Source organism: Podospora bellae-mahoneyi, chromosome 2 (assembly GCF_035222275.1).
Source record: "Podospora bellae-mahoneyi strain CBS 112042 chromosome 2, whole genome shotgun sequence".
Taxonomy (NCBI): Eukaryota; Fungi; Ascomycota; class Sordariomycetes; order Sordariales; family Podosporaceae; genus Podospora; species Podospora bellae-mahoneyi.
The window spans coordinates 2,519,158-2,531,250 of record NC_085881.1 but is presented as its reverse complement, the minus strand read 5'-3'; the positions used below and the strand labels follow the sequence as shown (position 1 = coordinate 2,531,250).

Sequence of the window (12,093 nt, the reverse complement as noted above, 5' to 3'; positions counted from 1 at the left end):
TTCCCGTGGTTTTGTGTTGGGCCGATAGGGAGCCGATGGTCCGGAGGAGCGATGTCGGCTTTGTTGGTGGCCAGCAAGGTCACCGTGGAACAAACAGAATGGTTATGGTTCAGAGGATTGGGTTTACCGGGTGGACTTGTGTTTTGTTTGTTATCACTGTTTTACCCAGGTTTCTATGCAGCAATGTATTTGTCTTTGGTAGGTAGTCAGAAGGGATCTGTTCATATTTCGGTTACATCTTGTAGTAGAATTGTTTTTGTGTATGAGTTCTGCAACATAATAATCCCCAGATTGGTCCCTCAAAATGGCTCTACCGACGGTGGTGAAGACCCCCTTTTTTACCCCTGGATGCCAAGCCATTCATCTCCACTCTCCCCTATTTCACCGCCGCCGCTGATGCCGTCGCTGTCGGTGGCTTTGAAGACGATGCTTCATAGAATCTCTCAGGTTCTTTTCCCTTTTCTTCGATTGATGAGGAAGAGACGGGTCTTGGTAGGGTAGGAGAGTCGCGGTTGTAAGAGCGCGGTCTAGCAGTACGGAGAGGAGGAGGCCATGGAGTTGAAGGCCGATGAGGGCGTGCTGGAGGTGGTTTGGTCAAGGTTTCAGTGCGGTATTGGGGGTGTAGCTCTATGTCCTCGGGGTGAAGGCGGTCTAGGCTGTAGCTGTTTGTTTGTTTACGTCTCTTGAATGAGGAAAGGGAAGGAGGCTGTAGTACCGGTGTGGTGAAGCGGAATTTGCTGGTGTGCCTTGCTTTTGCACCTTTTGTTGCAGTGTTCAGTGGTGAGCCAGATAAGGACGACGAGGATGACGTCGACGAGAAAGGCGACGATGATGCCGAGGGCTGTTTCGGCGTTTGTGGGCATTTTGAATGTTCGCTTTTGTAGGTAGACAGTGGCTGAAAAGAAGAGATAGGTATCGAGATGTAGCGGGTGATAGTTAGCTGTAAGTGGGTGATATGTAATGATCGTGGGTATGGAAAACAACCTAGGAAACATGATACCAGGCACGTAGGGCAAATATTAGCAATGTGTGTGGCAAATACCATCAGTAGCTATCTGGCTTCACCAAAGTACATTTAACAGCAGACCTGCCATTTGATACAACACGGGAATTTGAGACTGCTTTTGAAACATCCCGGTCAGGAACTGGAAAAAGAGCCATCAAGGTACTTGAATATCAGGATGGAAGAAAGGCAGGATAAATACTTATTGAGCTAGGCGAGCAAACAGAGGTCGTTTAGAAGTGTAGATAAGACAAGAGTCAGCCTGCAGAAATGGCACAGTTAGGTAGAAACAAAGAGTACAACACATCACGATAGTGAGTATGTGAGCCTTAGTAAAAGTGATAGTGGTACATTCTCAAAGGTTGGTCGGCTTTATCATACATATCCATACACTCTCGAAAGAAATCCCAGCTTCAAAATTCAACGCACCAACCAGTCAATAATTCCCTTTCGTTCCCAGGTATCAAAAGCAGCGCGTCCATCCACCAAAATCACCCCATCTACACCTCATGCTTCTCCTTGATCCCATCCGGCTCCCTGATCTCCCCACTCTCGTTATCCTCCTTGATATCCTCTGTCTCTTTGTTATCTTCCTTGATATCCCCTTCCTCTTTGATTTTCTCCACCTCCCCAACCTTCTTCCCCTCCACCGACTCCCCAACCTCCCCAGACTCTCTTCCCGTAGCGTCCATAGACAGCGCCCCTGTCAGAGCATCCCCCACACCCACAAGCGTCGACTCACTCGGCTTATCATGCAGCGTCCTAGTCGTCCTAACATACACCGGCCCCGTCGGAGTCGGCTCCTTAAACCCCGTCAGCCACAGCCCGAGTATCTGCGACAAGGCTAGCGAGACGGCCACGCAGCCGATGATCACATAGACGTGAGCCGGGATGTCCGGGATGGGAATGTCATCGTCAGCGCCGCCCATTTTGAAGTGGGGCTCCGGGTTTGGACGTCTGACTCGGGTGGCCTGAAGGTCTTGTAAGAGCGATCGGAAACAATGGGGGACTTGGGCGTAAGAGTGAGTGCTTGTTGATGAAGCAGATCAGGAAAGTCGCAGGATTGCCATGCTCAAGACAGGTCGTAGTGTTGAATGGGTGGTCAGCTACTGTCACACGCACGGCTTCCGATTGCGATCTGACCACCAAATTGAATGACCAAAACATTTCAGATCGAACGGTCTCCGCTGTCCCGCTAGTTTCTGACGTGACTCTGCAGTTCGCGTCTCGACGGACTGTATTGCCTCCTGGGCTAGGCGAGCAGTTTGAGTCGGCACCAGCTCACCGGCTGGACCAAAGCCGGGCGGTTTGCAACGCGGTGGAGGCAGGAAGTAGCGTCCTCCTTCGGTTTGGTTCCGATTCGGAGCCGGCGAGCGGGCCTGAAACTGGTCCGTCGGTGTTGAGGGCAGCATCGAGGTTTCGGAGGTGAGTGAATTTTGCTGGAGTCCGATGAGAACTTGATCAATGAATTTTGATTGCAGTTCTCATTTCTTGTGATTTCATGGCCTTACATGAATGATGGAGAAGTGTTTCATTACCAGGCAGCAATTGCGTGATCACATCACCAGCGCCTCCGGGGGGGCAGGCGTGACAGTCGCGCTTTCCCCGTCAACGCATGTCCAGTGAATAGGTGTGCCTTCTGCTTGGTAACTCTCTGCCATGCCTTATAGGTAGGTATGCCGTTTAGTGCCCACAACGCCTCTGAATGCCAAACAATGCTCATTAGCCCCTTTCATGTCGCCCTGCTGATTGAAAACTCGGGAATATCCTTGAACTTGTGCCGCTGCTCTTCCTCCACAGGCGATGCGATTTCTGTCCTCCCCGACAGCGCCGGACTGATTGATGGAGTGTACATTCCCGGGATTTCAAGCGTGTTTTTGGCCTTGAGTTGTGGTGTAGAGGGTAGAGCCAAGAGAGCCGTCCGAACGTTGGCCACCTCAGTAACTTCATAGTCCATACTAACAACCAAAGACATTGTGCGGGTTTGCTTCTGCCTCCATACTGCCCAGACTGCTGCGATGGTCATGAGGATGCAGGGTATCGCGAATAGAGTAACCATAAAACCGGTCCATTCGCTTATTGGGGGTGGTCTTGTGGCATCGACGGGAGACGAATTGATGGGAGCCATTGTGAGGTATTAGTTGACCGGCCAAAATTCCTCGTGAGGATCTGCTAAGGGCGTTAGCTGGCTTTATGTTGGTGACATTCCTGGTGGTGAAAACTTCTACTGACCTTGGGATGTTTTGCGCAGAGTTATCGAGTTAATTTAAAGCCTTTGATATGTATTTCAAGGTTGATGCTTGTTTCGAGGTGATATCTCTAGCCAGGCCGTTCCACTCTCTGTCAATGAAATGAACAACCATTTCCAACATCCCCCTTTTCCACTCACTTTTTTTTTTCGTATCACAAACCCAAAAACGGAACACACAGATTCTTATGTGCCATCGGCGATCGAAGTTGGTTGTTGCTGCGCCTTCTCAATCAAGTCTCGGAATCCCTCTTCATTCAAAGCTCTCTCGGCCGCACAATTCAATCCGTCAACCCGAACACAAGACAAAAAAAAAGTCACCAGCAGCGAGAAAGAATTGACAGGGTGAAAAAAGGAAAAAAGAAAGAAAAAAAGCCGCAGCGGAACACACAGATGATCAAGCATTTTAGGTTTCATGGTCCTACCTACTACCTGCCCCTAAACAGCGCCGGAGCCGGGGCTCAACTTTGGTGACGTGTTGGACCCGCCCGGTCGCACCCGTTCGGGCTGGGTCGTTGAAGGCGCAGTTGAGGCTATGAAGCCCAAAAACCCACGCCCAAGGAAATCAACTGTTCCATAACACATGCCTTGGTGTAACTTTCACGAGGGAGGGAGGCTGAACCGACGGGTCTGGAATTATGTGGAATTTTTTGGCAACCCCGACCCACGCGGCGCATGTGCATGATGACTGATTGCGAGGCCCGATGGAAATCTGATAAACAAATTGGTACTATTCCTCAACGCCTCGCTGATGGAGATTATACAAACTCCAGCCCTCAAAATCCAGATCAACCCCATCCATCACCGCCGAAAATGCCTCACGAAATCCCCAGCCAGGAGAAAAGGCACCAGCTGCGGAATTGCATAACCCAATGCCCCCATCTTCGTGGTCGTCGTCATCGCCAACCGGGAGCCAGGCTGAGCAGCAGCTCCCGGCCCCCTTGACCGTCATATACCAGCCGGCTGACTACCGCTCCCATCGTCGACAATCTGTTGCTGATGCGGCTGTTGTTGTCCAATCCCTATCCCACCAAGCCCAACGCCCATCACCCCAAGTCCAGCCTCCAAATCACCATTCTTCCCTTCAGCATCCCCTCCCTCACCACCCTGTTTACCATGCTTTCTCCTTATAAAGTACTTGACCAGAAAAAAAATCGCTACGAGCGTCAACCCGCCCCCTAAGACTGAGCTGCCGCCTATCTTGAGTAGATTAGCGACGTCGAAAGGTTTTTGAGCTTCGGGACCAGGGTTATTGTTGTTGTTGTTGTCTGTTATTCCGGGGATGGAAGGGAGCTGAAGATCTGGACCAGCAGGAGTTGGGGTGGGGGTTGGTTGAGGGCTGGTGGTTGATGGTTGGGAAGAAGGGGGAGGAGGTGGTGTAGAAGGTTTGATTAGGGGTGCAGGTGGTTGATCATCTGTGCCATGATTTTCCGAGGTTGTGCTGCTATTATCAAGTGGGTGAGTAGACTCTTCCGAGTTTGTGACTGAAGATTTGTGCACAGGGGGATCCAACGCCGCTGTAGGAGGCTGTTGTCTTTGTGAGGGGGGTGATATTGATGATCGAGAGGAGGAAGATGCGGCTGATGAGAATGGGGGATAAGAAGTATCCGGGATTGATTGTTGTCCCTGGGGAGCGTGGGTTCTGGTGTTACTGCTTGATCGCGAAGAGCTTTCGTAGCCAGTGTAAGTTGGTCTCGAGGATGAGGAAGGGGTATCGTTGTCGTCATAATCGGGGCTGTATCCATACGATTGTTGAGGGCTGCGTGGTGTGATTCTACGGGAATGTGATCGTGCTTTGTTTTTTATTGACCGGTTTCGAGCAGCGATATGAGGTGTCCCCTCAGTTGAGATCCTGTGGCTGCTCAATGTTGGAGCTAAACGAGCCGTGGAAGAGACTGGGCATATAACAATGGTTTTTGTGCCCGCGGAGTCTGTGATCACCACGAACTGGTATGGGTGAGTTGGCTTGTCCCACACGTCAGCTGCCTCGAGGGTGTTGCAATGGTGCCACCCTGTATCAACGAATGCATCTGGCATTGATGTTGATATTAGATTGGTTTGGATTGATGGTTTATTAGACTGTGTGTAGTGTCGTGTTCGTTACGTCGTCCTTTTTCCAAAGAAAAAAAAATCATTCATGATAAATTGAACGGCGAAATAAAACAGCCTGGGAGGACCGCGGGACATCGGGAGTTTTAAAGAGACAACAAAAAAGTACCGAACATCGTGGTTTGGTCTTGCGGCTTTGAGAAAAGGTCTGCTGAGTTTTGCCTCGATCGGATGGCAAAAATGGGGTGAAATTCCCTCTCCTCACATACCAGCGGCCAAGTGCTGACCCTCCGAATGGGTGCAATAGTATCAACACTTTTCAATGCAGGCCCACGTTGACCTTATGGTGGCCGTACAAGTCTCCGATGAGGGCCATAATTTGTTTGGAATACAAAACAAGTTTAGGGTCTGAAAGCATCCTCATTTTTAGGCCTCTTTATCCGAAGAAATTCTAGCTTGATAGTGGAAGATTTAGCCACTTACCTTACTATATCAGCTGCACTATATCTTACTCTTCATGAGCTTGCTTCATCACATTCAAAACAAATAAATGCGAGGTCCGTAACATCAGGCGGTATGCCTACTATCCCATGCCGCCTTAGAAAGTGCAAACGACTCTTCCCGGTCCATCGCCGCATCACACATCCCCTGAAGACGCCGTTCTTCTGCTGAAGCAACTCCCACGAATGGTCGCACTCCTTCATGCACCCGGTGTCCAGACTCAGGATGCGATCATAGTCGATGACAGTACGTAGACGATGTGCAATCGTAATGACAGTGGCCTCCATGCTCCGGATACACGCCTGAATCTTGATATCCGACTCATGGTCAATCGACGCTGTCGCTTCGTCCAGGACGACTACCTTGTAGCCTTTCAGCACAGAACTTGCAATGCACACGAGTTGCCTCTGTCCCTGGGATATGTTTGAGCCCCTTTCTGCAAGAGTGAAGGATAAATCCGTAAACTTCCCTCTTCCTTCACTTGAATCGAACAAGCCAACTCGTTTCAAGGCATCGAGAACCTCCTCGTCTGTGTGTTCGTTGTATGGGTCGAGATTCAGACGCAACGTCCCAGCAAAGAGCGTCGGGTCTTGCGGTACGTAGGATAGCCGGCTGCGCAGCGTGTGCAAATCGATCGTTTTGGTGTCCAAACCGTCGATCAGAATCTGCCCGCTCTCGATCTCGAGGCCGCGCAGCAGAGTGAGTGCCAGACGAGATTTTCCAGCACTAGTACGGCCAACGATGCCCACCCTCTCCAGAGGCCAGACTTGGAAAGAAAGATTCCTAAGTACGGGGTCTAGATGGGCTGCGTAGCGAGCAGAGACTGTGCGGTATTCTACGAAGCCTGACGAAGGCCATTCTTTGCTTGGTTCCCTGATGGATTTTGCCTCTTGTGCCCCGGTACTTACATCCAAGCAGCCACAAACGCGCTGGAGACTAGAAGGCATGGAGTTAGCTTGTTGATTCACTGCTTTGAAGAGTGTAGACGACTTACGCAGTCATGTTCTGGATAGTCACCGTGTAATATCGAATCAACCACAGTACCTGTTCCGAGAAAACAATGGCATATGACATGCTGAGCCCAATAGTGCCGGCATCCCGTTAATCCTGATGGAAAAGGAGCCCGCAAATAGGGAAACAAAGGCACTTGTAAGACTGAGTCGGAGAACCAACCACCTTTCTGTGGCCCACAGAAAGAATGAAGGCTGGTTTAGCTTCCGAAGAAGAGCTGAACTTTGAGTCAGAAATTCCCTCTCTGCGCCGTAGGTACGGATGGTGACGGTTCCCGAGAGCGTCTCATGAAAATGCTGGAGAACCCGAGACTGGCGCGTCGATTCAAGAGCTTTGAGGTCGCTCGATGAGGAGATGTAGACCTTGGCAATAAAGTAGTAGACAAGAGAGATGAGAATCGCTGGGAGGGAGAACTGCGGAGTAATGAAGACGATGAGAATGGTGGTAGCAATAAGTGACCCTACGAAATGTAGGGTGGCAATGGCGAGCATGGCCAAGTCTTGATCAACAGTCCGCATGTCCCCAGAGAACACTTCGATCAGCTGACCAAATAATTTATCATCGAAAAACTTGAGAGCCGCACTCAGAACAGACTTGAGAAGACTATCGTGGATGCGTACCGAGGCCGTCAGCGAGCCGATGGACAACATGTACAGTCTCATGAAGCCGACTGCAAAATAGACAGCAAGGAGAAGACCGTAGATCGCAAAGTAGTGCTTCAATCTCCATGAGTGAGACTCTTCGATTGTATTATCTTCTCGGCGTTGCACTTCTACCGTCGCGTTGGAGAGTCGTTGGACCCACCAGTTCACGGTGATGGAACCAACTTGTTGCGCCACGAAGAAGACGACCAGGGAGATCCAGTATTTCCGTCCGCCCATGGAAGCGAGATATTTGATGATGGTCTGTCTCGTGTTCGGCCCAGCAGGTTCAGTGGCATGCGAGTCAGACTCTTCCCCTTCCCTGCCCTTCTTTTCGTCCACGGGCTTCTGATCCGCTTCCTGATCGCCCGGTACCTCCTCAGGCGTGGCATGGTTGCCCGGCCCATTTTGCAAGTTCCGGAAGTTGACCTTGAGCTGCCAAGTCCTGTTGCGAACCTGCGCCAACCGCGGTACCATTGTCGATGCGGAGAATGTAATCCGCGCCAGGCGCTGTAAGCGCTACATTGTGTGTAACCAGAATACACGAACTTCCTTGCATCAAGCGTCCTGTAATGCACCTTTCGAAGACCCAGGAAGCGGTGTGAGCATCAACAGCACTCAAGCAGTCATCAAGAAGCAGATGGCGCGCATTGGAATAAACAGCGCGTGCGAGGGAGACGCGCTATTTCTGTCCACCAGAGAGAGAAACGCCTCCCTCTCCAACGGAGGTTAGATCACCTTGAGGCAGTATTTTCAGGTCAGGCTTAAGAGCGCAGCCCTGTGGGACAGCCCTGTAGCGCTCTTCAATAAGCGGTTGATCGAAGAGGATGTTGTTGCGCACCGTGTTGTTGGTTAGCCAAGCCTCCTGAACACAAAACGCTACACCCTCGACCAAATCTGTCTTGTCGTCCTTAGGTAGAGTTTCGCGAGAAGCTGCGGTAGGCATCCCTCACATTTCCCGATACAAGCGGCATCTCTCCCAATAGCGCGTGTAGGAGTGAAGACTTGCCGCTTCCGGTAGCTCCAATGACGATATTGAGCTTTCCGACCTTGAATTTGAAGTCAAGATTTTCAGAGAGAAGAATTTGGGATTTTCTGTTGCCTTGCCGTCCTTTGATGAGAGATCTGCCGCCTTGTTCTGTCCTGGCCAGGAGAATGTCGCGTGCTCGAAGCCAATTTCCACTTGGTCACCAGTGTGAGAACCAAGAACGTGATGTTTCTCTGTTTCCTCCTCATCCAAGAAACCCTCCACCCGCCTGGCGGCTACAAGGAAATTCTGGACACGTCCAATAATGCTGATCAAGTCGTCAAGTGGCGACTTCAAGAGGTTGAAGAGAGATAGTGACGTGAGGGTAAGTGAAGGTGTCAATGAATTTCCCCCGATTATTGTGTAACAAAAGAAAGAAGAAAAGGTAATCAGCAACGGCAGACCGTACCAGATTGTTGCAGAGATCGTCCAGAGCATATAACGGTATCAAGTACCTTGAGTTCGGCGGCCCGTTGGTCACCTATCTTTCGCTGAAAAAAGGAGTCCCAAGCAATGAGCTTGATCACTCAAATACTTCGCATCATCTCGGTAGTGCTCTGAATTCTGGCATCTGATGCAGCCATGACTTGCATATGGATGGCACCCAAACTTCGGGCGATGCGTGAGTTGACAGGCACCATCAGGCCCATCACCACAGTTCCTGCAAACGCGCTGAGTCCCAGAGTCCAGTAGAGCAGCGTGACAGCCATGAATATTTGAACGGGGACTGAGGCCCAGACCTGATGTATGTTTGCCCCAAATCAGCAAGTTGGTTGATATCGCCGGTGAAGAGGTTCATGATGGTGCCAATATCAGCCGTTTGCCCTTCAGGCCCACCGCTCGAGGATCCAACGGCCATCGGCCGCCTCAGGGCTTTGTGATAGACCTCGCCGATCAGGATTGTCTTCAGCCGGAGCCCAATCTTCTGGCCAAGCCAGATGGTTCGAGCCTCAGCAGCGGATGCCAAAACACTGGTGACAAATACGAGCACCACATAACCCTGAGCTTCCTCGATGGAGGACTCTGTTGGCCCCTCGACAAATTGAAGGATTGGCCTTAACAAAAAAGTGGGCATGAAAATCAGGACTGCCCGAGCAACCGCTACAACGCCCTGAACTGCCAGCTGGGGTCCGAAGTATCGTAGGAGGCTATGAACAAGGGACCCACTGGGTCTCAGGTGGGAAATGTCAGCACAATACATGTTACACGTGGTAATAACAGTAGATGTGCGACTCACTCCTCAGCTTGGTTCGAATCACAAGCTTGTCGGCAGCGCTGAGCAAAGCCGGCTCCGGTACGTCTCGAGACTGGAGACTCCCAGTGCGCCAGGCCTTGAAGAGCATGTCGTCTAGCCAGGCAAACGACCAAAGACCAAAATGCTGGACTGAGATTCACCCGTCGCGTCCAACTCAGGAGGGCCATCCTTCTGGTGCGGGCGCGGCGAAAGCAACGCAGTGATGAGCAGAGATAATGATACATTGGTAGCGATGGAATCAGCACCACTGGTTACGGCGGACAAGAGCAAGAAAATAGCATAGAGTGCAGCCGAATGATAGCGAGTAACCTTTCCGGCATGCTCAAGGCCGGTGGACGGCAGCAGAGACAAGACATACAATCCGCCTAGGTAGGATCTGAAGGTGATGCCGAACCGGGAACTAGCAGACGCACTCGCAGCGAGGCCCTCCCAGTTTAGCGACAGGGTCGTCGCCAGGAGTAAGCCTTCCAGGGCAGTCAGGAATGCACCGCGGACAGATTTGGCGGGGTGTTGAGCGGTACGTTGTTGGGCGGGTGATGTTTTTCACAATTGCCATGTGAGCAAGATGCAAGACGCTGAAAGAATGACAAGAGGGAGGTGTAATTGAGAACAGCTAAGCAATCAATGAAAATTGGTCAGCCGTTACTGTTGACACAATGCTGGGAGGTTGGAATGGAAGGTGGTTTGCTTACCGCTCGACAAAGTCTGTCACAACTGCAGCAGGCGCTACATCCCATTCCTGAGACATGGCTCAATCTAACCACACGCCACGCACTAGCTTGACGATTGACTACCACAGCCGAATGATGGAAATTCGAAAAGATTTTCAAATTTGATGGAAATGTGGCACGTTTGGCTTGAAAAGTGGCATATGCTGGCCTTTATGAATTAAAGCGCGATTACGAATCAAATTCGCCAAACAGGCAACAAACCCTTGTTGACACCCAACATGAGGTTGTCAGCGAGCCCAACGAGGAGTCACTGGGAACAGCGAGATTGTCCCACATCCGGAGCTTAATTGGCGATATGGAACTAGAGATTGATATAGTAAGTGTTGATTTCCTGTCACATATGCCCGAGATTTTCGCTACAATTCTCATCCAATAAAGACAAGGAATCATGAATGGTAGCTACAATACGCACGTATGTTTCTTTGCTTGCAAAGCAAACACATCTGTCAGACGGGAGATAAAAACAGTAGATGAAACGAATCAATTGTAACGGAACCGGCGGATGTAACAGTTTCCGACATTTCTAAAATTGTCTCTCCTTATTGTTGGCTATATAACAGGGAGATCTTTGATAAGTGTACAGCTAATTTCTTAAACATCATCATCATCCACATCTCCGAGAGACCAAGGAAAACATCAACATCATCATGATTGTTCTCACCCCCATTTTCTGTTTCAACCTTTTGAAGTCGGTTGTTGCCGCATCATCTGAAGTCCAGGCCATGCAGCGTGGCCCTATCTTCAAAGCAATTGAGAGCGCAGTCGACTGCTATCAAGTCCTCAAACAATTCGACGAATACGCCGCAGAGCACGCCGACCCGGAAGGTACCATAAGTTTTGACGCATATAATGTCCAATATAACTGTAAAATATACCCAAAGATCGCACATGTCAATCTGACCTAGATTCTGCTGGACGTTACCGCATTCCTCTACCAGCAGGGCCATATCACAAACGGCATTTCCGAGACATGGAACGCTACCAATAAGGTCATCGATTTCGCCTGGCAGAAGGACCCGGATGTTGCTGTTGGTCCTCCCCCGAACGAGGATGACCTGCCCAGCAAATCAAAGAATCCCACAACGGGATGTTTCCTGTCAAACAAGACATCGACACCGGTAAAGGAGGACTGCCAGACAGCAATAGAGCAGCTTTAGAGTAAGTGTTCCCTATAAGAATACACGACATTGCTACATGCCTACTACCTATAGAGGGCCGGTAGTTTCGGTTTCACATGGTTGTTAACAAGAACTGGAAATCGGAAACCGAGACGACAAAGTGGAATTATTCGAGCCCAAGGCCTAAGCCCACTGCACTGGCAACAACGGCAGTTGCAGTGTCCTCGTTTACAACTGCCCGTCAAGGGCGGGAGTCATCATGACTGACCTGGCCAATACGGCCCAGCAAAACATATTCAAGCCGTGTATCGCCCACAACTGGTGGGGTGGGTGGCCTTACGGAGAGGATGATATCCGGGACGTTAATGATCCTTACTTTATGGTGTGGAGTTTGCCTACCGCCCTCGGCGACGCTATTCGACGTACGATCAACCTGTGGGATGCCTCAGCCTCTTGAACAACAAGATGGGGCGGTAGGAGGACGGGAGGAGGGCGTGACCTGTTTTTGC

At 50.5% G+C, this 12,093-nt stretch overlaps 6 protein-coding genes across 6 annotated transcripts; all 6 read right to left on the bottom strand.

Moving 5' to 3' along the window:
- Positions 1-1,503: 1,503 nt before the first annotated feature.
- Positions 1,504-1,932, bottom strand: QC761_206278 (uncharacterized protein; the record flags this gene model as incomplete). Its single annotated transcript, XM_062876360.1, has 1 exon — positions 1,504-1,932. One exon carries the CDS (start codon positions 1,930-1,932, stop codon positions 1,504-1,506), a length of 429 nt encoding a protein of 142 aa, XP_062734952.1.
- Positions 1,933-2,735: 803 nt separating this feature from the next.
- QC761_206276 (uncharacterized protein) lies at positions 2,736-3,131 on the bottom strand (the record flags this gene model as incomplete). Its single annotated transcript, XM_062876359.1, has 1 exon — positions 2,736-3,131. One exon carries the CDS (start codon positions 3,129-3,131, stop codon positions 2,736-2,738), a length of 396 nt encoding a protein of 131 aa, XP_062734951.1.
- A 1,068-nt stretch (positions 3,132-4,199) lies between these two features.
- On the bottom strand, positions 4,200-5,288 carry QC761_206275 (uncharacterized protein; the record flags this gene model as incomplete). The annotated part of the gene is made up of 1 exon (XM_062876358.1): positions 4,200-5,288. One exon carries the CDS (start codon positions 5,286-5,288, stop codon positions 4,200-4,202), a length of 1,089 nt encoding a protein of 362 aa, XP_062734950.1.
- A 527-nt stretch (positions 5,289-5,815) lies between these two features.
- Positions 5,816-6,875, bottom strand: QC761_0038020 (uncharacterized protein; the record flags this gene model as incomplete). The annotated part of the gene is made up of 2 exons (XM_062872336.1): positions 5,816-6,737; positions 6,796-6,875. 2 exons carry the CDS (start codon positions 6,873-6,875, stop codon positions 5,816-5,818), a joined length of 1,002 nt encoding a protein of 333 aa, XP_062734949.1.
- Positions 6,876-9,129: 2,254 nt separating this feature from the next.
- On the bottom strand, positions 9,130-9,823 carry QC761_0038010 (uncharacterized protein; the record flags this gene model as incomplete). Its single annotated transcript, XM_062872335.1, has 2 exons — positions 9,130-9,596; positions 9,718-9,823. The coding sequence occupies 2 exons, from the start codon at positions 9,821-9,823 to the stop codon at positions 9,130-9,132; spliced, it is 573 nt and encodes a 190-aa protein (XP_062734948.1).
- A 5-nt stretch (positions 9,824-9,828) lies between these two features.
- Positions 9,829-10,736, bottom strand: QC761_0038000 (uncharacterized protein; the record flags this gene model as incomplete). The annotated part of the gene is given in 3 exon segments (XM_062872334.1): positions 9,829-10,135; positions 10,149-10,310; positions 10,428-10,736. 3 exon segments carry the CDS (start codon positions 10,481-10,483, stop codon positions 9,829-9,831), a joined length of 525 nt encoding a protein of 174 aa, XP_062734947.1. The 5' UTR covers positions 10,484-10,736.
- Positions 10,737-12,093: the final 1,357 nt, after the last annotated feature.